The following is a 24386-nucleotide window of genomic DNA, read 5'->3' on the forward strand; positions in this document are numbered from 1 at the left end:
AAAAAGCAATATCATTTCTTATGTAAGTACAAAGCCCATCCCAGCCCTCCTCTCCATGATCACATTTACTGTTCCTATCGTTGCGTATTATACAGTAACTATCAACATACTTCGCTATCTATAATGGATGAGTCAAACTTCAAGGTCGCCCAAAGAATAACTAATAGCATGGATCAGTACACACAAACAGTTGGTAAAATGCCCGGGTAAAATGTGCAAATACTAAGTACATAGCGAAAGAAAACAACACCATTTTTGCCTGGCATTGTTGATGACAAAAATCAGTTATGGTAGATTCCAGAGATGGTAAAGTTCACACCATTCAACTACATGTAGCCTATGACTGTTCCGATAGTGAAAAAGTGATGGATTCTGTGTCCAATCCACTTCATAAGCTTATCAAAATGGTGGGTAATGATGACAAAGTTCACACCAATAGGGATAGCAACACCGCCACAGTAGTGAAAGATGGTAATGTTCACTAGAGGGTGTCAAAAACGGAATGTTGAGTAAACTACAGTTGCTACAAGCATACCTGCACATACGTGTGTGTCTGCCGAATTCAGCAACTATTTGGATATTTAAGCTTATACATATCATAATTCTACCATTGACAATGAGTTGCAAAGTTCAAAACTTCACTCCATGCATCGATAGTGTAGAATTGACCTTTTTGGTAAATCCCATAAGCCTTTGCGAGTACACTTGGGAACTCGTCATTTGACGTCACGCCGACTTGCAATGTGCTGTAACAATGTTTGATAAACGATGTGTGCATCGGCGCAGATCGGCGTGACATCAAATGACAAGTTCTCAGGTGTACTCGCAAAGGTTTATGGGATTTACCGAAAAGGTCAATTGTGGGTGAATGATCATTGACATGGGAACATTGAGGCAATAAAGGCTAGAATCTCAGAGGTCTAATACTCCCATGTCTCACCCTAATGGCTGCCATCCCGGCTGCCATCAGGTTAAAGCTTTAAAAAGTTTTTGTGTTATTGTCTGTCTGTCATACTCTATTAATGATTCATTGAGTATGACATGAACACAAATTATAACTAAAATAGATGAGTGCTTTGGAATGCACCTTAAAAGGTGTTGCATCCCGAATACACCCATGTATGCCATTCCAAGATGTCCAGGTTAGGGGCGCCTTTGATGTTGTCTAATGATGTCTAGTCCTGGTGGTACTTGCAGATAGACGGGCGCTTCTCGGAATGCACCTTGTAAAGTGTTTCATCGTGAATACCCTCATGTATGCCATTCCAAGATGTCCAGGTTAGGGATGCCTTTGATGTTGTCTAATGATGTCTAGTCTATGTGGTACTTGCAGATAGAAGAGTGCTACGGAATGCACCTCATAAGGTGTTGCATTGTGAATACCTTATGTATGCCATTCCAAGATGTCCAGGTTAGAGGTGTCTTTGATGTTGTGTAATGATGTCTGGTCCTGGTGGTACTTGCAGATAGACAGGCCCTTCTCAGAATGCACCTTGTAAGGTGTTGCATAGTGAATACCCCCATGTATGCCATTCCAAGATGTCCAGGTTAGGGATGCCTTTGATGTTGTCTAATGATGTCTAGTCTAGGTAGTACTTGCAGATAGATGGGCGCTTCTCGGAATGCACCTCGTAAGGTGTTGCATCGTGAATACCCTCATGTATGCCATTCCAAGATGTCCAGGTTAGGGGTGCCTTTGATGTTGTCAAATGATGTCTAATCCTGATGGTACTTGGAGATAGATGAGTTCTTCAGAACGCACCTTGAATGCATCGTGAATACCTTCATGTATGCTATTCCAAGATGTCCAGGTTAGAGGTGTCTTTGATGTTGTGTAATGATGTCTAGTCCTGGGGGTACTTGCAGATAGACGAGTGCTTTGGAATGCACCTTGTAAGGTGTTGCATCGTGAACTGTGTTCAACCCTAGAGACCAAGTGTTAATGTGTTAGCGTATTAGTTGATCTATTTACACTAAGTATGTAACAGCTTCATATGGGTTTTGTTTCCCTAACCTTAATCTAAACATCATGTATGGCTCGCGTGGGACTAACACAAAATATGGAAAAAGTTACCACAAACAATGTTAACCACCACATTTTTTACCCGAACCAAACTTTCATGTTTCACATTTAGTCATTAGTTTGTTGACATCATCAGAAAATGTTAGTAGATTAACGTACGAAGGGAAACGCCCTTGTAGCGGCTACGTTCGACTAGATTAATAGACAATGATATGAGTGAAGAAGTTATTGCTAAGTTGATGAAACTTCCTCGTCGTCGAAAATGAAATATGTGGGATTCTTCAGGCCGATAATCTGTATGAAAGTTGACACATCGAAGCAGTTGCGGGCTACCCAGCTAATAATACACGTGTATGGGTAGTGATTTATCAGCTCTTAATAGTCACTTAACTCTTTCCACGTGGGTGTCGACTGCAGACGACAAGTTTCAAATTTTTTTACAAATTCAACAATTTCAGAATTGTAAATTTTCATGACCATATTTGGAATCAGCATGAAAAATGCATTAAAATGAGTACAAACAAGCCTAGTATTGGTTCAGTGGTTGTTAAGATAGTTCTTGATATTTTGAGAAAATGGCTCAAAACTTGGATTTTTTAAGCCTATAGCTAGCACGTAGAGCATTAATAGTCATAGACGACTATGTGTCTAATAGCCTGATCCTCTAGTGTCACTTATGGATTAATGCTAATTTATTAGCACCTGTGCTTCATGTAACCACGGCGATATCACCGTGGCAATGTGACTGGAGAGTGGCTAGGAAAGGAAGCTTTGATAGGTGTTAATATGCATGAGGAATTAGGTTCTGATTTGAATATAGCGGGATTTGTTTGAATATAGCGGGACATGGGGAAGGATGCAGACTAACACTTTGTTACAGTTTGTAACTGTTGTTCTTGTTTTTGTTGGCATTGCTTGATTTGTTTACAAGTTAATGCTATCCAGTAAGAGGTGTACCTATCAAGTCCTACATGTAGTTGCCAGGCTGATAGAACTTATTCAGGTGCATGCCAGGATGGGGGAATGGCATGAGGATCAAGTCCTCTGGTTTTCAGTATGTCACTGAAAACAGCTTATTTTGGGCACATTTTAGATGCTACGCCTCTTGGGCCTTTGAGGTTGCAGATTTCTTGGCATGCCCATGCTATGTGCAAGTTTGCAACAAAGTGTTATTTCTAGGAGAGAGAACCATAAAACCATATTGGGTTCCCATTGAGTCCATCTCACAAACCAATGCATCAGCCATTTTGACATGTTTCAGATTTTCAGTTGTGGACTGCTGAAGTTCAGAATAATGTTTTGAGCCCCTTAGTTAAAAACCAGATTGTGACCCCTGTGGAAATAATGGTTTGGTCAGTTGCCATGCATGTTTATTCTGATTGTTTACCAGGACACCTATTTGGTGGGCCAATCGGTGATTATTTTTGGTGAGACTCGGTCTTGTATCTGTGCGTGCCACCATAATATTCTGTCAGAATTCATCCAGACAAGTCACGTTGAAATGTTTTTCTCCCACCCACCACTCCCGATTACAACTTGTTTGTTTAAAGCCATTGGGAAAGGTGTGGGAAATCACTTTTATATTAAAAGTTTGTGGATTGTGATGCTCTTGAATAGTGAGTGCAAAACATGAGTGTCTGCTATCACAAATGGTATTTAGAAGTTGCTCAGTTCCTTTGGATTGCAGTGCGTAAAACAGCGAGCGGATCGGACGGTCAAATATCTATAGGGCAGCTATTGCAGATAGGGCCTTCTTTTAACAACGGTTAAATTTCAGCACATCACATCAAAACTCCCATTGGGTGCCCTATTCCTTTTTTAAAGGAATTTTTATTTTGTCTTCTTAATGATACCCAGTTACTGGAGAAGTTCATTCATCAATACACAAGGATACATGGGCAGAAATAACCATAGAAATTATGTTGTCAAGTATGAACAAGGTGTTTATCTTATTATAGACATGAGTACTAATTGTTTTTAATTCTTGGTAAATTTAACAGCAAGGTGCATGGAAGTATAGGGTCTATGATGGAAGGGTGGAAGGTGAGGTCATAAAAAGTAAGCATAGGCACAGAGAAATTCACGTTTCAATTATCTCAATGAGACAAACTCTCAATTCCGGATAACTTTAAAACTTTGTTTACACAGAGAATATTAATTTGTTTAACCATGTATCTTCAGAAGTTCAATGCAGAGTATTGTTGCTACACTCATACAAAAAATAAAATAAAGTACTCAGTAGCTATCTGGTGAAAAGAGATCAAGGTATGAGAAAAACTTCATTTGAATTATAATTGCAACATCATTTTGGGCTACATTTATCCTTAGTACATGCTGGCATAGTGGTCCAAGACTTTGCCTTGAGGTTCTACGTTTGAGTCCCCACGGTGTCAACATGTTGTGCACTTAGGCAAGGCTCTTCACCCCTATTGCCCCTCCCCACCCAGGTGTACAAATGGGTACTGGCTTTATTTAATGCCAGGAATGTAACAGACTTGGTGTGGAGGTGTAACGATCCCCTTCCAGCAATATTACCTGGAGGAGTCAGGCCCAATCGCTTTGAGAGAGAGATAGGTACTCTGGCCTGTGAACACAGTTTCACCCCTTTACCCTTTACCTTTTACCTTATGCTCAGATGCTCAACATATGATAATGCTGGCAATCTCTCTCATATTCCTGTTGAAAAATAAAGCCTATTACGCTCTTGTGGAAAATTGAGTTAGCTTGAAATTCCCCTGGACAATTAGGAACTTACCGCTAATTTGTCTTGTTGTAACCCGTACAAAACTCGGGGAGCTGATCCCGGTTGCGAAGGTTATTTGTGGAATGTCTTGGGTGTGCGCTCTTGAAGCAGCAAAGTCCATGAAATGTTGTTTATAATGGTTTATGGAATGATGTGGGGCCGTAGTGGTCAGCGACAACCTGTAAAGTGTGCTGAGGTTTGTGGATCAATGTCTAAGCATTGTGCCTGCGTGTAGCGCACTATAAATCACTGCGCTTTTTTTTTTTTTTTAAAGAGCAGAAGATGGGATAGGAAGAAGAGCGCTATCAAAACCTTTTACATCATCTACTCTGAAAATATACCTTTCCTATCTATTATCAAAATGCCAAGAGCAGTCCAATATGAGTCTTCATGCTGCTTCATTATTTTTGTTCACCCTGTATCCCTCAAAGGTCAGCACAGGATACTGCTGCCTCTCTGTCCTGACATTCCCCTTAAATTTCCCTTCAAATAGCTAACCAAGCAATCTAAAGAAAAGAACTGGAGTAGAGGAACGAAGAAGACCCTATCTGCAATAGCTGCCCTATAGACATTTCACAATTTCTGCATTATATATTGTATGCATCTAACACCTAGCAGCTATTGCAGATACAACAATCTTGCACTAAACCCCTAGAGTTAGAAGAGAGGAAGGAAGACAAAGCTACCTACACTTGTAAGTTTGTCTAGGTTAATTGAAACGGGAAACTCGCCATTTAGGCTTGTTGATAGGTTCGATTGCGATCGGAAGTCCCTGAGATTTAACAGTCCTACCCTGTGTGCCCGCTGTAACATCACAGCACGCAGAAGACTGGGATGTATGGGGGTTTGCAAGAGACCATTGTGTTGTGTGGTTTATGTGTCTACCCAAGATAGGCCTACTTTTTGATGAAATTCAGACCTCTTGGCAGCAAATGTCAGGAATTGCAAGATATTTGAGTCACAATTTTATCTTTGGAATTCTTGTTTTCTAAACTTGCAGAAGTTGTCTATTTTGTTATAAACCAAAGCAGGATTTGCGGAGGAGCCTCTTGGTTGGATATGAAACCAATCAGACCATCAAGTTTATTTTTAAACCATTTCTAAAAGGTTGCATCTTCATATATTTTATTAAACTTTTCTTTTCTGTGCAAAAGCCGGACTCAATATGGCTTCAGAACACAGTTTAGATTTTTTAAGTAAAGGCATGTAATTTGGAAAGAGACACACACACAATAACAACAAAACTGCAAGATACTCAAAGTTTGTAACTTGTTGGTCCAAATATGCTGGATAGGATTATGATGGGTCCAACAAAGTTATTGTAGAGAATGCAAATGCCACCATGTGTGTGTCGCTATTGAAGGTTAAAACAGCATACTTTCCGGTCATTTCACAATGCACTTGCCAAACCTTTTGATTCTAAAGTGTGTGCTAATTTTCATGTAATCCGTTTTTGGGAAAAATATGCATTAAGCACCAATTGTGCTAACTGTTGTCAGGGTTGACAGCAATTGCCATTTAAATTCAGGACTTTGCCAATTGATGCTGTAGGAACACTGTTTTGGTCACTTTGCATGATAATCCAATATTGCAGATATGATCAGGCCTCATTTTTTCAAGGGCACTCATTATCAAGGCCAGTGAGCAAAGAGCATGAAAGCATTCCAAGGATTGCTTTGAAAATGAGTGGCCCTAAGACCAAGCCTAAGGACCACATAGGCCATGGTGTTGGTGGCCTCCCTGAATTGCCTCCTTGAATTTTGAGGCCTGTTAACGATAGCACACGGTTATTGATAGCATAAGTGCTACAGATGAGCGTATTCATATGGTGCAATCATGTGAACCCTCACTCTCGCGGACGGATACTTAAAATTGGATACGTTTCCTCAATATCAGCATAAAAAAGACCAATGTTTCAGAATAATCCAAACAGACCTGATTTAAAAAACGGGTCGTAAAGTAAATGAGAAAAGTCTGATGGTGCCAAGGAAATTAGTGTCAAAGGTTTGAGTTAGAGTCTTTGTCAAATTAAATCCAGACATAAGTCACGTAATATGTGTGAAATATTGCGAGACCCTTTATCAGAAAGTAGGTCTCTGTGTTAATATCTGTATGTACATGAAAACTGTAAGGTTGCGTGACTACCGTAAACGTTCGCCTAATGGCGCTATGGGCTCCCTTGACATAACTTGAATTTTAGACACAAACTCAAAGTGCCCTCCCATAAAAATACCACCAGCAAATAAGGGCACATACCCTTAATTCTTGTTGGGTTTTTTAGAGGAGGGAGCTTTCTATTTGCGTACATGAAATTTACCCCAAGGCAAAGAGCCCAGGTGCTCCATTAGGCGGATGTATACGGTATATCGATTATTTTTTTCCTCATAAGTATAAATAAGTCAATGAAAACTCTGTTCTATTGGCAGGGGGGACCTTTCAAGTAGGGTTTCCGTCGGTTATGCATCTGTGCCTTCAAATATCGGAAATGGCCCTAAAACTCACCAAAATCTGTACAAAATCCATATCGGGGGGTGGGGATATGTGCATAGGGAGCACATGCACCCTGGATCTATGCCTAAATATTGCCCTTTTTTGACCTTTTGGATGCCTTATCACCTAATATGGACCTTTTGTCAAAACATGCAAAATCAGCCTATTTTGGGGGTATTCTTGCCGGTACACACTCCATGTCCTATGGTTTGTGATTATACCCTTGGAAAAAACAATTTTTTCACTCGCTTCCCTCGTGTATTTTCAGTCACAATACACTTTTACCAAAAGAAAATGGCCGATTTTTTTGGCCTTATTGAATTATACCAAACTGTTGAATATTTGAACAAAAATAGACTAAAATAGCATTACATTCATCACGAAAATGGTATGTTTCACCCCAAATGACTAACACTTAGGCTTTTGAACTGAGTAACCAAAATTGAATTATGTTAGTTTGCTTACGAAATGTTATCATTAGGTTCTCGATGTGAATAACGTCGCCACTAGGGCAATATTTCCATCAGGGGTTTTAGGGGTGACTTTAATTTGACATATTCTAGGAGACATGGCTAGTATGTGTTACAAGGTGTGAATAATTGTCAATTGTGTTTTTTATAATGATGTTAGAGGCATGGTTATCGTGGTTATTATAACAACAAAGTTAACTTTACTCATGTTTTATGAGTCTGTGAGTCTCACTTGTGATGTAAACAATGCCTTATACATCCAAAACGGTTTAAAGAGACTATCGTCAGTTTGTCACTATCAGTACTGCTAAATCCCTAAAAAATTATGCTTTTTAAAAACATTTTTTGAATGTCTTATCACCTAAACAATTCAGGCATGAGAATTTTCAGGCTTTTGCCTGAATTCAGGCAGTTTTGTTGCCCAAATTTACGCATTTTCATTTTTTTTCTCAGCCTGTTTTGGGCCTTCAAAGGCCGAATTCACACAATTTTTCAGGCGGTTTCAAAAAAGCCATTCTCATGCCTGAAACATGGACTTATTGTAAATTTTCCCCCACTTTTGGACCTTTTTATTGGAAAAAATATCAAAAATTGGATATTGGTGGATTGGGGGTGGGAGTTTGGGTTAGGCCCCATGTTGACTTTGATGCTGCAAGCTTTCTTGATAGCTCAGTGGTGGTGCTGGTCCAGAAACCCATAGGTTGTGGGTCCAACTCTTGGTCACGGATGAGTGTCCTTTCCTTGTTCAACTCGAGGGAAAGAACTTTTAACATTTAACCTCTACTACAATTTTGATGGAATTCATTCATATTTGAAGATAATAATTAGGCCTGTTAAATATAATGATCAAACATAGTAAACACATTTATCAGTATGAATTATTACATACCAGAAGTAATTAATCTCACTCAAACTATTAAAATTAACTAATTATAACATTATTTTAAACCTTTTTGGAAACATTTTCTTCAGTTTTGGATTATAATACCTGACATAATTATTGACTAGTGTAAACATCCCAACATATTATGTTCATTACACAATATGAATAATCATACACTGCAGAAGTAATTAATCTCACCATTCTCTATTGATATTACTAATCCTGAGGGATATCGTCATATAAACCAATTATTATGCTGATTAAAGATGAGACCGCTAGATAAGTTCACGGCCATTTACCACGGTGTCATTCCCCCCTCCCACCGTACACTTATAACAGGGACCATCAGATTCTGTGATTTGGGTTGCCAACAAATGCAATTAGTACAATGTACTTTTGGGGTCATTTAAAAATGCTTTTGAGTAGGTCATAATGCACTCCGGTGACCCCCCTTATGATACCAGGCATTTCAGTTTTTAAACTGAATTCAGTTTTTTTTACTCAAATTTCTGCAACTTTATTTAATTTCAGCCTGTTGTTGGCACATTTTGTCAAATTTCACTCGCATTTTCATTTTTTTCATATTTTTTTAGGAAAGTGCAGTCTCATGCCTGTGATACTGCAGGGATTGCTAGTTTCTTGCAATTGCAAAAAAATGGGGGGTGTCACATTTTAAGGTCCCACTTATGTTTCAAACTTAGGCTTATAATCTGTACCTCATCATGCTTTGCAAGCAAAATAAATAGTGAAGGAGTCTTTCAATATCTGTGATATAAGTTCTAAAATAAACCCCTTTTTTGGAAAGATTTTCCCCAGTCTTATGGAAAGATCCCCTTTTTTGAACCTTCTCACTGAAAGACCCCCCTTTTTTGGTGTTTAGGCTCTCACCGAAAGACTCTTAGTTTTGAACTACTGTCTGCACATCCCCGTCACTTCCAAAGTCGAGTGCCCCCGAGTAAGAGGCGGGATCTCCAAAATAAGTTGAGAACCCTTGGTCTAGAAGGACAGTTTTTAGGGCTATCATTGACACAAAACGTATATCAGAAATCGATATGATCAAGCATTACTTTTCATGAATTACTAGCATTTTAAATAAACAATGGACTTCGGGTTTGAAGCATAAAAAGGCAGCAAAGCCGCGTTCTAATTGCGTATTTTGCCTGTCCCTCATAATGCAAGAACAAAGTGCGAAGTACCATTGCTGTCATTATTGTTGTCTTGTCCCCTGCCCACAAAGTGATGATGAAAGCACGCTATCTCTATGCCTTAACAGGCCTAGCGGATTTGGCGCCATATTCCTAATACAGGAACTTGGCGATGAGAGCCCTTATGATAGGATAAGGCGCCAGCAGGACAGGGTGGGCCATGTTAGATTCCCATTCCTGAGAGTGATGCCCTGCCTTGCTAACCTTCACTATTTGGAGAGGGTACAGTCAAGATTTTGGGATACAACTTGAATTCTACTTCTTTCATGACCAAATTTGGAATATATATGAAAATGATATTTATTACGTATGATTATGGGTTTAGCAATTTTACAAGATTAATTTTGTAATTTTGAGAAAATTAATCTCAATATTGGATCAAATCTTAGCTGATTTTGTATCACGGTCCATGCTTAAAGTGTTAACAGTGGGGTGGAGGTAGGGCATATTGGTGCTGGGTCGTACGTTGTCGTGTCTTGCCCAATCGGATATGCCAGGATTGCAAATGACATAAGTACAGCAGGTGTGTCATCATACCAAAATCTGGGGTTGATAAGAGGAAGTAAGGAAGAGTCTTGGTGCGGACTAGATATCGTGAGTGGATTGGTGGCTCAATAGAGCTGTTAATTATAATCAATTAGGCCAAGGAACTGGTGAAGTACCTTCCTAATTGAAGAAGATCCTTGTGACTGTACTTATATAGAAGTGCAACAGGGAAGGGGAGACACAAACCCAGTGGTAGTACTTGGATTATGTTTTTTGGGGGGTGGGGATTATATTTTTTTTATCTCATGTCTGAATTTTATCATTTATTATTGTTTGGTTTTTGTGGGGGGGGGGGGGATTGTAATTTGTAATTGGACATCAATGGCATGTGTGCTTGCAGCTTTGAGAGACTGAAATCTTGGGAAAATCTATAAAGATGTTATTGTTTAATAGTAAAGGTTTAAGTGTAGATTGTCAGGAGTTGATCTGAGGGAGTAAATGTACAATTTTGTTGATACAAGTTTCTAGTAGGCAAAAAAAAACCCTGTTCTACAGGCCTGACCGACCGAGAATTTGAATTTACATATAGGAGAATTTTTTTTAAATTTGTCTAAAATCACATAAAATCAGCCATTTACAAAAAAATCTCTATTTTTCAGATTTTGGTATATTTTTAGGGTAATTTAGCCTCCAGAAAAAAATAGAGAAAAAACATAAATGCCCGACCGATCCTACTTGAAAGGTCCATCCACCCATAGAACAGGGGTTTTTTTGGTCGCCTTATAACTAATATGGAAATTGGATAGCATAGCAAAGCAGTGGTTTACCTAATCATGTGTTGGTTTGTTTGCTTGTGTGTACATGTTTGTAAACACCTTATAATGAGGATGTAGCTTGATAACTGTGGACAACCACTAACATAGCTGAGTAACCAAGGATTTCCATGATTCCATTTACCTACCAGCATCTTGCAAACAACGTAAAAATGCATATAAGACCATAATCTCCTTTGCTGGTGGAAAGTTGGATAGTAAAAAGTCAAGTGTGTCCATGATTGGTACTACATTGTACGCTGTATAAGGTTCTTAGTTTCCAATTAGATAAGAAAATGTTTTAGGTCCTTGTTCAAAGGCCTTTACAAGTAGGGGTGAAGGATGGGGCTGGTGGAAGACAGAGAGAGGTGAAAAACATCATTTTCCATGATCCATCCATAGGGTGTATAAACTGCATGCCATCTCATTTTGTAGTGTAAAAAGTTTTAGGTTTTTGTTCAAAGGCCTTTACATACAAGTGATGGTGGAAGACATTAGCGGAGTGAAAAACAACATTTTGTCTCAGAAAGAGCTTCTATTGAACAGCTAGCAATGCATACTAATTCAATGTGTCCCTGACTGTTCAATAGAAGCAAAGTTAATCAAAATATACAAATTTATCCAACTTTGTAAAAATTATTATTTTTTTTTTAGTAGCAGCATTTCTCTGGTTTCCAACCTTGAATAATATAACAAGTAATTTTGGGCCTATAACTTGCTTTTCTGGCCAAAAATATTTTTTGAAAATTAAATTTTTTTTTTAATTCACAAAGTCAAAGACACCTAAATTTTTTTCATGAATGGTCATTTTCAAATTTAGGTTTGTTTGATTCGTCAAAAAATCAAATAAACCTAAATTTTTTGGATGAATGGTCATTTTCAAATTGAGGTTTGTTTGGTTCGTCAAAAAATCCAATAAACCTAAATTTTTTGGATGAATGGTCATTTTCAAATTTAGGTTTGTTTGGTACGTCAAAAAATCAAATAAACCTGAATTTTTTGGATGAATGGTCATTTTCAAATTTAGGTTTGTTTGGTTCGTCAAAAAAATCAAATAAACCTAAATTTTTTGGATGAATGGTCATTTTCAATCAATACTTTGATTAATTAAAGGATATGAAACAATAAGATGACGATGTTAAGACTTATCACAAATAATTACGAGTCCCAATGGATGCAGAGAATTACAGTTTTGTCAAATAATTCTAACATAAACTTAAATGACCCTGAAATGGTCAGTTTCAAGTTCAACTTTTCAATTAAAGTTAAGGAAATCAATGTACAAGATTATCATGATGTATAAGAGTCCCATGAGTTGAAAAGTTATAATTGTGTCAAAAAAATAAAATAATAAACCTAATTCGGATGAACGAATGGTCATTTTCAAAAGATTTTTAAATTAAATTTAAGGATATATCAACATTAAGATTAGCATGGTGTTTAATACAATGTAGGGGTCCCTGAGGGTCCAGGGTACGGGAAGGAGGTAGGAAACAAGACCTGTTATGTTCAACATCAAGGATTGGACAGGATATATGCCATGATGTACAGGATGTGTAAGGGATAGCAGGGATTATCCGTGCATGCAGGACTATTTGTAACTCAAGAATGCTGGCTGAACATTGAAATGTTTGTGTATGTGGGACAATTTGTAACTCACGAATGCTGGCTGAACATGGAAATGTTCATGCCTGTGGGAGTATTTGTAACTCAAGAATGCTGGCTGAACATGGAAATGTTTATGCTTGTAAGACTATTTGTGCCTCACAAATGCTTGCTGAACATAGAAATGATGTGAGCAAATGTAGAGAAGTGCTTTTATCATGTTTATCATCAAGCTTAGCAAATGGTACAGCAACTTGTGAGATGTAATCATTTTGAATTAGTTTCATGTTTTGTAAAATCATATTAAATTGTCTGAAATATTTGATCAGGCATGATGATTTTCAGGTTTTAAGCTTGAATTCAGATTTTTGTACAGCTCGAATTTACACATTTTAATAGAATTTAACTCTAAGATAGGATGGTGATAAATAGTTGTAAATTAACAAAATGGAATGAAGTCCATGGTTATAAAATAATTTAGAAGATTAATTCAATACCTAACTGAAGCCACGAAGCCCACAAGCTGTTGTTTGATTAGTAAATAAATAAAGCAATCATCACATCATGTACAAGTGATAGGCCCAGGTTGCCGGACATGCAATTTGGTAGCCCAATTGGGTGACTTTTATAAGATTTTTTCTCCCGTAACTTTTGATTTTTCCTGTCTTACAGAAACCAAAGTTTAAGAAAAACTTGTGCAAATTTTCGACATTGACTCCCTTAACTATCGGTACTGTCCTGTGTGATAGAAACTAATGGTTATGAGAAAAGTCAAAACTTGGGCACCTTTTTGATGAATTGACCCCCAATTTGGGCTGGATAGACTTAGTATCCATTCATTCGGACAGTGGTTTGTATTTACATGATGCTGTTCTGAGAGTACACCATGGAGGCCAAGTATAATTTTGGGCAGCGAAGTGTTCGTCAGAAGTCGGTAATTTCTTTCAGTCCTACTCCAGTGAATTTAGCAGGTGTATATAGTGAATGTGTAGGGGCTCTATTTGAAGGGGTAAGTTGTGTGGTGTACAGGCTGTATCAAAATGACATGTCCCAACAGTGATTATAGACAAGACTGCCTTGTCAAAATGCAATGCAAAATCCACCAAATTTGTATATGTTATGACAAAATCACTTGAAGAAGATGAAATGTTACATTTGGAAGAAGTATCACAATTAATGGGTAGCAGCCAGTCATTGTGATATAGCCTGTATCATTCAAGTCGAAGGTACACCCTCATTGAAGGTAAATATTGTTGGGGCATCTGTGATTGTTTCAACAATTTCAACAGTTTCACCAGCATCAGAGCTGGCGACTAAAAGTTTTCTCCAACTGCTGCGATTTTGGACTCGCAAAGCAATTTTGTGTGACTGCAGCATCTCTTAAGTATCTCTCAGGTAGTGCTGAACATACTGCAAGTACAGTGTGTGTTGTCGTCCTGGTTTTCTCTTCCCATGTGGTGGAATATGTTCATTATTCTTTCTCAGGCTGGTTGTTTGTAAGATGAAGTATATGGCTGAGAAATTTGAGTTGGTGGGTCTTGACTCTGGCAACCAGTGGAGTGGTATTGGTCAGATTGTACATTGATTGAACAAATTCATCAGGATCGGTAGAGTAAACTCAGTAGATAAGGTTCTTAGAAAGTTCACTTACTTGTGTACGTTTCAACAACACCTGTTGTCTTTATCAACACTTGATGGGTAGTGATTGCTATTGGCAACCAACGCTAGAAGTAGTTCCAGCGTTGATTTCAGATTGTTTCCCCATCATAATAAATTATTTGAGGAAAACAGCAAAATGATCATATACTGAGGAACCAAACCCAGGAACTCTGGTTTGCAAGACCTGTTCCTCTTGACAACTCAAACCTTCCTCGTTGCAAGTTGCCTGTAGACCACAAATTATGGCAATTTCCATTGTTCTTTGCCCTGCAGTGTGCGTATGCATCGTTGTTGCATAAAGGGCATGTACATTTTAAATCGCCCACCACATTTCATATAGTACAAGAAAGCTATTGAACAGTGTAGTGGTTTGTTCAAGTATATCAATAGACCAGTCCCTCACATTTGTTGATAAACAATGATGTCAAGTTGTCTATAGTATACAGGACTTGAAAAAGCGATAAAGGATACACCAATAGAGGTTAATATACATGTTGAAACCAGAACTTTATCGACAAAAATTGACAATAACTCATACGGTTTTGGTGTGGCAATATATATATTAATGTGTGAATGTTTTCCTTTTCCTTCCCTATCATTTGTCAGTGGCATGCTAGTAGTCCATTTGTACCATCTGTTTCTGTTTACCATTGTAGGTGTGTTTTTTTTTTTTTTGCATTTTTTGTATGCCAAGGGTAATTATGGCATTATATTGACAGCAGGTATCTATCTATGCAAACCTAGCTATGTGTATCCATGTTAGAAACAACAAGTCCTGGAAAGGCATTCTGTATGCTGACAGAGAAGGGAGAAATGATCTTTTGTGGCTGACCAAGTTGCCAATACCTATTGTCCTCTTACGACTTGTGGCTTACTCTTTGAAAACCCTTGGTTGAAAACTTCTTTGAAGTCTGATCATATCAGAGTAATTTTTGAATGAATAATAAGTTGCAAGTACAATCTGGAATGGCAAATTGCAATCTCAGAATTTTTCTGTTCTTTGTCCTTGTGTATTACTTTTATAAACATTATGCGTTGTAAACAAATTGTAAACAGTATCATATGCTTTGTAAGGATGACTTAGGAGATGTGCACAGCTATTGAATATGTGTGTTGCTTTATGTCATTATGTCATTTGTGTGTACAGCATGAAAGTTTTCTAATGCTCTATTGAAGCTCATCAACTCAATTTTTTTCTATCCCACAGAATGAGAAAACATTGGTGCTAAAGAAGAAACAACAAGATTGGTCTTCACCGAAACCCACAAGCCCACGAGATATATCACCAAGACAGAGACGACCAGGCCAAGCACCCCCTCCACCCCCACCTGGAGGAAGTCCCTCTCCAACACCATCCCCTCGTAGAATTTCCCCCGTCCCATCACCACGTACAAGACCACCGACAACACCTCCACCGCCACCTCCTAACGATGCATCACCATCACCCCCTCGTCCGGTGCCAAAACCAAGATCATCAAAGAAAACATCACCGGTACCAGCTAAAAGGATACAGATATCGGCACCGGTGCATCTACAGAGGCAACTAAGCTTGGATGGGACACCTATCGCAGAGCCGGTGTATGCAGAGTTGAGCCAAGGGGAGGAGATATCAGAGACTCCAAAGAGAGGAAACGGAGCAGTGCGCAATGGAGGAACAGATTTGGGTGCTTGGGAGGATAGCGATTCACCCAAGTTTATTTATGCCGGACCAGGGGCAGAACAAAAGTCGTTTATTAGTGTAAGTATTCTGTACAAGTAATGGGCTATTTCATTTTGAAATCTTCGCCTGTGGGAGGTTTAAGACAAGTCTTCTGCAGAGGGAGTATGATTTTCAAATGGAATTAGCTAGGGTTAAGTATTTTGAATCCCATACTCCCCCAGTATATGGGTTTGTCTCAAGTTCGGTAGTGATGTAGTTGCGTATTTTGCTGGTCACAGTATCTATTTGTATGCGTAATGTTAATCATACAGAGCATACACACACAAGGGTGGTATGTTGGCATGCTTACAGCGCAATCGTGAAAAAGGATTGACATCACTACCAAATTTGGGGTGAACCAAAGAACAGATATTTTCCACAACTGGAGTGTTTCAAATGGTTAACCCACTTGCCTGCTCTATGTGTAACCCATACTCCCTCTGTGGAAGACTTCAGCTGAATCTTCCACAGGGGGCATGTGGATTTCAAATAGAATATCCCAATGTGTTTGTATTGACAGGTGTTTGGAATGATATTATTCTGAAGATGTCATACAAGCTGTATTAAAATGCTTGGTCTTCATCCATTTGATGGTGTTTTTGAAAAGCCTGCATCTTCAAAACCCACGATTGGATCCATTGGACATTACCAGACTTTATACTGTATACATTATATTTAAATGTTGATTCAATGGAATGTTTGGCAGATACAGAAGTTTCAATAACACCAAAAACGATGGAGAACAGATGAAGAACAAACATTTTATACGCCAAGTGATTTCTAAATATGCTTTATTCTGCAACATAAATTCCACAAAGCTTTGTTCCAAAGTATCAGAACAAGTTGGAACAATTTTCTCAAATTCAGTGTGTTCCAGTGGGATTTTAGCATTCTTTGGGATCTTAAAAAAAAAAAGAATCAACCTACCGACCGACCCAAATAAATTTGATTTGAAAGGGCTAACAAAGCTTTTTTTTGGCCTGATGAAAAATACCATTTATCGCTTTTTAGGATTTTTAACAACCATCAAACTACTTCTTTACTTGTTGGTATAACATTTAACAAAAGAAATACCATTCTCTAAACCTGTCAACAAGGACCTGTTGGAAGATATAAAATGAACCAGTTTGAAGAGCGGATTCTCTCAATTGTCAATTATTGTCAGATTATCATGACAAATGTTACTTTTATGACATGTGGTTATTTCGGGTGATGGGTTCTGCTGTCGCTCAAAAAGTACATTTCAGGGATGATAAACAAAAAGTTGAATGGTAACAGAAAGATGACCTTTGATTTAGTAACAGATATGGAAAAGAAGATGCAAAATGGTATTAAACCAACATACATACCCCCCACACTCCTGTCAACCGTGGACCCAAACTGGGAAAACAAGGAAAACTGTTGACCTAAATCTGATTTGCTGGGCCTAACTGGGATGTTGACACATATTACACAAATGACACAAAATTGTTTTTGGAATTTTAACCTATCAACAATAGGGGACACACTCTCATATGCATTATTAGGCTGTGTGTGCATCTCAACAAAACGTGGACGGTCCCCGGTTGGAGTGATGTCCACAGTTAAAATGTAAAGTTTCATAAAAATGTCTACATATGAGAGCAAACATATACACATCAACTTTCCAATAGGGTGTGTTTGTTTTCATCTACAAATGTGGACTTATGTAGTGAAAACCCACACACTGCTAAACGTGGACGTCCACAGTCGTAAGACAGCGGCAGAGGGTACTATACAGCATAACTTTGCATATGGGGTAGGGTCCTCTATCATAGGTGTAATACCAGGTCTAATGTTAGCGGTGAAATATCACAGAAGTCCACATTTGGATTATGATATGTCTGTGTGTGTGGGTCCACGGTTTCACTGTTAACAACCACACACACAAAACGGGACCACGCTTGTCGGTGAAAACGTATAGGGGTGTGCGTGGGTGGGGTGTGTCTCTGTGTGTCTATGCTTGTTGATTCAGGTGTTCATCCACAGGTGTGGTCTTTGCTCATAATCTACTTTGAAACAATTTCAAATACATCAACATTTTCTTGTAAACAGAAATCTTAACTCTGAATCAAAATTTGCAATTCGAATACTATCCCTTCTTACATCATTACAGCAATTGGTGAAATTAGGTACAAATATTTTAATGTAAAACAGAATCGTGAGAAAGATTCCGTGCCACTTGAACAATCCCAAACACTCTTCTTATTATTACCAACTAATACACAATGGCCTTTTGTACTCCAGGTATTTTATTGAGATTAATTCAGAGACAGATTAAGAGCTTATCAAAAGTTGAATGAAATACAAAATATGGAAATGTCTTATTTTATTTTTTTGCATGAAAAGTGGTACTTGTAACCTGCATAATGGGTGAAATAAACATGGATTGAGAGTCAGAGGAGTGGAAAATGCGGGGGTAAACAAACAGATTAGACAGGTTGGAAGACAATGGGCGGATGATATTTGGAGTGAATTATGAATAGAAATGGGCAAATAAGGAGTGAAATCAGGACAAAAGAATGAAAAGAAAGCATGAATATTGTGTTGAATGAAGATGTCATTTTAGGTAGTTGAGAACGGGAAGGACATTTGCCATTTTTGTTTGTTTGAAAAGGTTTCGTTTTTTGCTAGTTATCACAAAATTATATCTTGTTTTCATCATATAAAAGACACAATTATTACTGTGACTCCTTCACAGTCTGTAACTTTGTGTCAAAATCAACCCCAAATTCCAGCTTTTCTAACAGTTTGTCACAGATTCACTCAGAATTTCAGTTGTGACATTAAAATGGGTACTAGACAAGTAATGGTTTAGATCCTGTAGCAGAATTTGGTATATGAACCATGATAGTGCTCCATCTTTTGGAGGGGATGTTCAGACAGGGAAGTCAAAAGCAGTCTGTACCACATACTTGCACTTGTATATCACAGTCAATTTTGAACAGAGTAGGATGTTATCCTCTGAATGTCCCAGGCCTGTATGCAGGGGTGGGGTGCAAATATGCAAAAGTATAAAAAGTTCCAAAAATCCCAATTTGCGAGAGAAGCGATAAAAAACAAATCTGTTTTTTATGCTATTTTGATCAAAAAAGGGCCAAATTTTGCAAAGCAGGTCCACTTTTCACAAAATTACCCATCAGTGTCCTGGAAAAACACACAATTTTTCAGAATCTGCCTCCCCCCACAAAATCCTGCTTATGGGCCTGGACTGTCCCATATGATATCCCATATATCCTTGTCCTTCTTGGGCAATTTGCCAAATTAGTAACTATAACTTAATGAATTTATTTCTAATGTGAATGTCAGAAATCAGTACTCACTCCCCCTAAAAGCAGGAGTAAAATAATGAAAGTAAGATCTGCGATGATCGATCATGGGAAAATCGACACCTGTGGATATTTGTGGCTATCTCAAGAAAGTATTAAATCATAAATCTTATTAATAATGAGGTTAAACAGACAATAGTAATTCTATTCTTGTTTTGAACTCAAAATGGCAACAATTAAGAACAATAGCATTTTTTTCAATCTTATATTTTGAAGTGACAAAGAACAATAGCATTTCTATATTTCTTTTATTGCCAGGATATTATCAGAAACAGAAAATCTTTTCTCAGGAATCTCAAGACATATTGATCTTTTATCTAAGCAGTGTAAAAAATAAGTCTGTGGTTTGATATCACATCTACATACAATGGAAATTAAACCAAATTCCTTTTATCTGAGCTAAGTATAAAGGATGGGGTAGGGGAATACAGTGATATTAGGAATAAATTAGTGATTTTTGCTATTGTACAATAGAGAAGAAATCTATAAATCTGTGATAAGCAAAGTTGGTGATGTCATCAGTTGTAAGAATGTATTGTTGCAGAGAAGATATGTTACACTTCCCAAAATGCATTTCTCTCATTTCAATTTTTCTGTACTGATATCCAGTGCAACATATTATGTTGATATAGAGGCCGTCAGCCTTTCGCCATCTTGTGGGTACAAATGATATGCATGTTCATGCATCGGATACTACGCGCAGGGTGCAGCTTGCCACGCAGCTGTTACCACGCAACAATGCGATGATTTTGCTGTTCACGCATGGAGATCGAACGATCGTCACAGCGTGTTCCCACAAGATGGCGGCATATGACGTCAGGCTGACGGCCTCTATTGATGAAATGTACCTCAATGAACATCCAGATCTTGCAAAATGTGTTATTTCCATGTTTAGCCAGTCTGTTCTCAACATGAAAACAAAGATCCAGTCCACACTTGTATATTTTCGTCATTGTGTCTGTCGTAATTACCCGATTATGACACGATTATGACAAATGAATGATGAGAGCATCCACACTCTCAGCGCCTTTTCATCGTGTCGTAATAAATTCTTGTTATACACACGCCACGGCAATTATGAAGTCCATTGAGTAAACATAAATACAACAACAAAATGTGCCACGTACACACAGGTAATTTTCAGCGGCAATTACGACACGATCATGCTACAAACCGGCCCAATGATGGAAATTTTCATCATTCGCAAATGATGACGGGATTGTAGTATGCCAACGATATTGAGCGGACACACAGTACTAATATCATAATACGATTATGACACGGTCGTAATCGACAGGAAAAAACACATTCGTGTGGACCGGGTCAAAGAGTTGTAATGAAACAAGGCATTTCATGGTCGTTGAGTCGAGTCATTTCTAGCAATATCTCAAGTCGAGTCGAGTCAAATGACTCAAGTCACTGCACAAACTCTATGGGGAAAATTTGAAAATCCAAGTTGAGTCATTTCATTTTTGAGAAGTTGAGTCTCGAGTCATGACCCGTTACAAGTCAGATTACCTATACAAATAAGAGTGTCATTTGATGTAATGAGATGATGCATCACGTTTGCAAAGGATTCTGGGAAGGGTAAGATATATTCTCTGGTGGTGTTGAATGGAGATATCTTTGAAATTATCTGCTTATAAAATAAATATCAATATTTGTTTTGATATAAAAATGCAAATAGAGAAAAGTTCAATCTGAGATAAGCAAAGATTGTGTCGGATAAGAGCTAGGATTGAGCATGATATAATCCATAGTTCTTTGAAGTACACATTGAAATTTTAGGCCCAAATCTTTGGCAACTATTATCCATGATAAAAAATTAGAACGATATTGTGAAGTTTTCTCCTCATACTATAATAGATGCCTCTTTTTCAAGTTGTACAAAATGTCAATAGTACTTACATTTATAAGATCTAGTGGGCTATTCCAAAAATTAATGGCACCCCCCCTAAAGAAGACATGTAAGTTTGTACCATAAATATTTGGGAATTTCCAGACCAAAATTTTATCCAAAAAAATAAAATGGGAATTCCCATTTTGGCAATAAAATGATAAATAATGGGAATTCCCAGTGTCCTTAAAGAAGACAGGCAAATTTTGGCACACAATTTGTGGGAATTCCCAAGCCTAAAATAAAAAGGTGTCTTTTTCTTGGGAATTCCCACGTCTTCTTTAGGGTTGTGAAAATAATGACCTTTTTTTTGGGAATTCCCAGAGCAAAAAATGGTGACAAATTTTGGGAATCCCATGTCTTCTTTAGGGGGGGGGGGGAGCCTTCAATTTCTGGAATAGCCCAGAGTAAAAAATGGTGTCAAATTTTGTGAATCCAATGTTTTCTTTTAGGGGGAGTGCCTTTAATTTCTGGAACAGCCCATTATACTGTAATCAGTGTGGGCATGACACAGATGCTTGAAATCTGGAGGAGTAACTGCATGGACTATTGTGAGGGTTAAGTCATGCAGGGACCACCGTGCTATTGATTGGTAGAATTCTAGGCAATTTTGTGTAAAAATGAGAATTAAAGTGCATTTACAAATATTTTGAATACTATAATTATTAGATTTAACTTGTTATAAAGATCTTATTTGCAATGGTTACCTGCATAATTTAGAAAAAGTTTGGAAAAATGGTTAAAAATTATTTGATTAAGTTTGTGATGTTGAATAGGCACATTTCATGACATACAAGTTAGGAATCTTTATAATACATAAACACATATTTGGTATCATATCATCCATTTTGGAGAAAATCGAACACAAAAAAACACAATAAAAAAAATTTACATGTTCAAAATTTGCATTTTTTTCTTAATCGGGAGACTTCATTCTAGTTTTTATTACCCCCCCCCTTTAGTTCATGGTACCAGTCAGGGGTGCAAAATCTTGTCTTTTTTGAAGAGGTCATGATAGCAATTCCAGTATGGCAGCTTAGTGATAGAAATCCTTTTCCTTAATCGGGAGACTTCATTCTAGTTTTTAATTTTTTTGATATCTGCCTTATTATTTTCACCCCCCCCCCTTTGGTAAAGTGGCAAGTTTTTCATTTTCAAAAAGGGCAAATTCTGTGTTCTTCCGTGATGAAAATTTTCAACTTTCGATTTTCTTTCAAAGCCATGAAACCTGTGCCATGAAACAGGTGAAAAAGATTCACATTTGTATGCTACATCAGTCATATAAATCAACAAGTCGTCTCCATCATGATAAAAATATTCATGAAATTAAAAAAACCCCTTTTTTCCTTATTTTTCAGTTGTATATTAAAAAAAACCACCCAATTGTTATGTCTCAAAGCCGCCACCCATGTTAGTGTTTCTTATTGTGTCCATGTCAGCTGAAACAGCAAATTCCATTTTTTATTTCCCCCTTTCTTTAGTTTTTTTTTTGGCCATAAAATCATTAAATTTGGAGACTTCTTACATATTTATCCTATTTAATGAAAGAGGTATTCACAGAGTTAATAAAAATAAACGGGCATTCTATTTTTTTCATTGAGGGGCCATACTCTGTTCTTTTTTTTCATTCAATGGACTCTGATTTATGATATTTTAATCAAGGTGCATTCTCATATTTCTATTTATATAAATTTTTAATTTTATGTTAAAAAGCTCTTATGTTAGAGTAACTGTCAATGTGTTTCACAAAACTTGAAGGTCATACAAGATCATCAGAGATCATCTGAGGTAAAATAACTGATTAAGGGAATTAGTTGCGGTCAAACGGATTGCTGAACTTTTTGGATTATTGAATTTTTTTATGACAAATTCCTTTTTTTTTCATAATTTTCTCTTATAAAGTTATGTACATAACAATTGCATCTTTTCTTATCATTTCAGCCCAAGGAAGGCGAGAGGATCATTGATGCCAAGAGCCAGATCTCTAGTGTCAAAAATCAAGCAAGTTTCTTTCAGGAAGCAGTTGCTAAACAAACACAGGAGATAGAAGCCATGAAGTCACCCATGCGCACACCTAAAAAGGTAAAGTATAGAGAGTTCCCGTGTTTTGGGTTACCCGCCATCTTGGAGGGAAACCTAAACTCCGTTTACAATTTTCAGAATACCAACACTCACGCAATAATTAGCAAATGTTATTTTGTAGAATGTAGCACCAATAGGGTCATTGACCAAATCAAAGGAATGAGGAATACGGTGGTTATAAACACTATTGTAGTCCGTTCCGCTTGAAAACACAGGAACTCTCTATATGCCAATATTAGTGAGCCTTGATGTGATGCAAGAAAAATGAGTTCTTTTGTCACATTCTTCACTTAATTTCCTTGCTGATTTGACAATTTGCATTGGCAATATTGGCAGACCACTGAAGAACCTTGCCGAAAACTATAGTCTTTGTCAAAGACCCTTTCGATCCATGCTGGGGGGGGGGGGGGTGAGTGGCGAAGCCATAAGTGGTAGTTCGCTGCGACTGGAGTGCCAAAGGTGTAACAACCAAACGCAAAGTTTGCCTTTAGCACAATAAGAAAGATGGCACTCTTATGCAAAGCCTTGTTGAAAGGCTACACCTCTACCAAAAATTAAATCACAAAGTTTTTTAGGGGCCTGAGCTTTCGATCCTAGCAGGATCTACTTAACAGGCTATTTTTGTGGATAAACAAGTTCATTCATAAGCAGTTCATTCATATCCCAATTCATTCAAGAGGTTCCATATCAATCATTTTATAATGATGCCTATTACATGTAGGCCTACTTTTTTAATCATAACAGGTGCCACTAGAACATAGATTTTAAACTTGTCGCCAAAAAAGTATCAAAAACCCTTTGTGCTTGTATACATACTGTGCTTCTGAACTAAAACATATGATTTCAAGTCTCATAAATGCCAATGGAACAAAGCCCTACTGTTTTACAGATAGTATGAACAATGCAGGCCATCATGACACCGCCCTACTTACTGGGATTTTGTTGCTCCTAATTCATGCTCCATCTTCATAAATGTCAACAACAA

The 24386-nt window shown here is 37.7% G+C and overlaps 1 protein-coding gene across 1 annotated transcript in view; it reads left to right on the top strand.

Annotated features, from left to right (window-relative positions):
- LOC140172507 (uncharacterized) overlaps window positions 1-24386 on the top strand; it is a 270463-nt gene that overhangs the window by 22420 nt on the left and 223657 nt on the right. Inside the window, exons 4-5 of the mRNA XM_072195651.1 lie at window positions 15584-16114; window positions 23261-23401. Of these exons, the coding sequence (XP_072051752.1) occupies window positions 15584-16114; window positions 23261-23401 (672 nt within the window). The remainder of the gene's footprint in view (window positions 1-15583; window positions 16115-23260; window positions 23402-24386) is intronic.

Source organism: Amphiura filiformis, chromosome 16 (assembly GCF_039555335.1).
Source record: "Amphiura filiformis chromosome 16, Afil_fr2py, whole genome shotgun sequence".
Classification (NCBI taxonomy): domain Eukaryota; kingdom Metazoa; phylum Echinodermata; class Ophiuroidea; order Amphilepidida; family Amphiuridae; genus Amphiura; species Amphiura filiformis.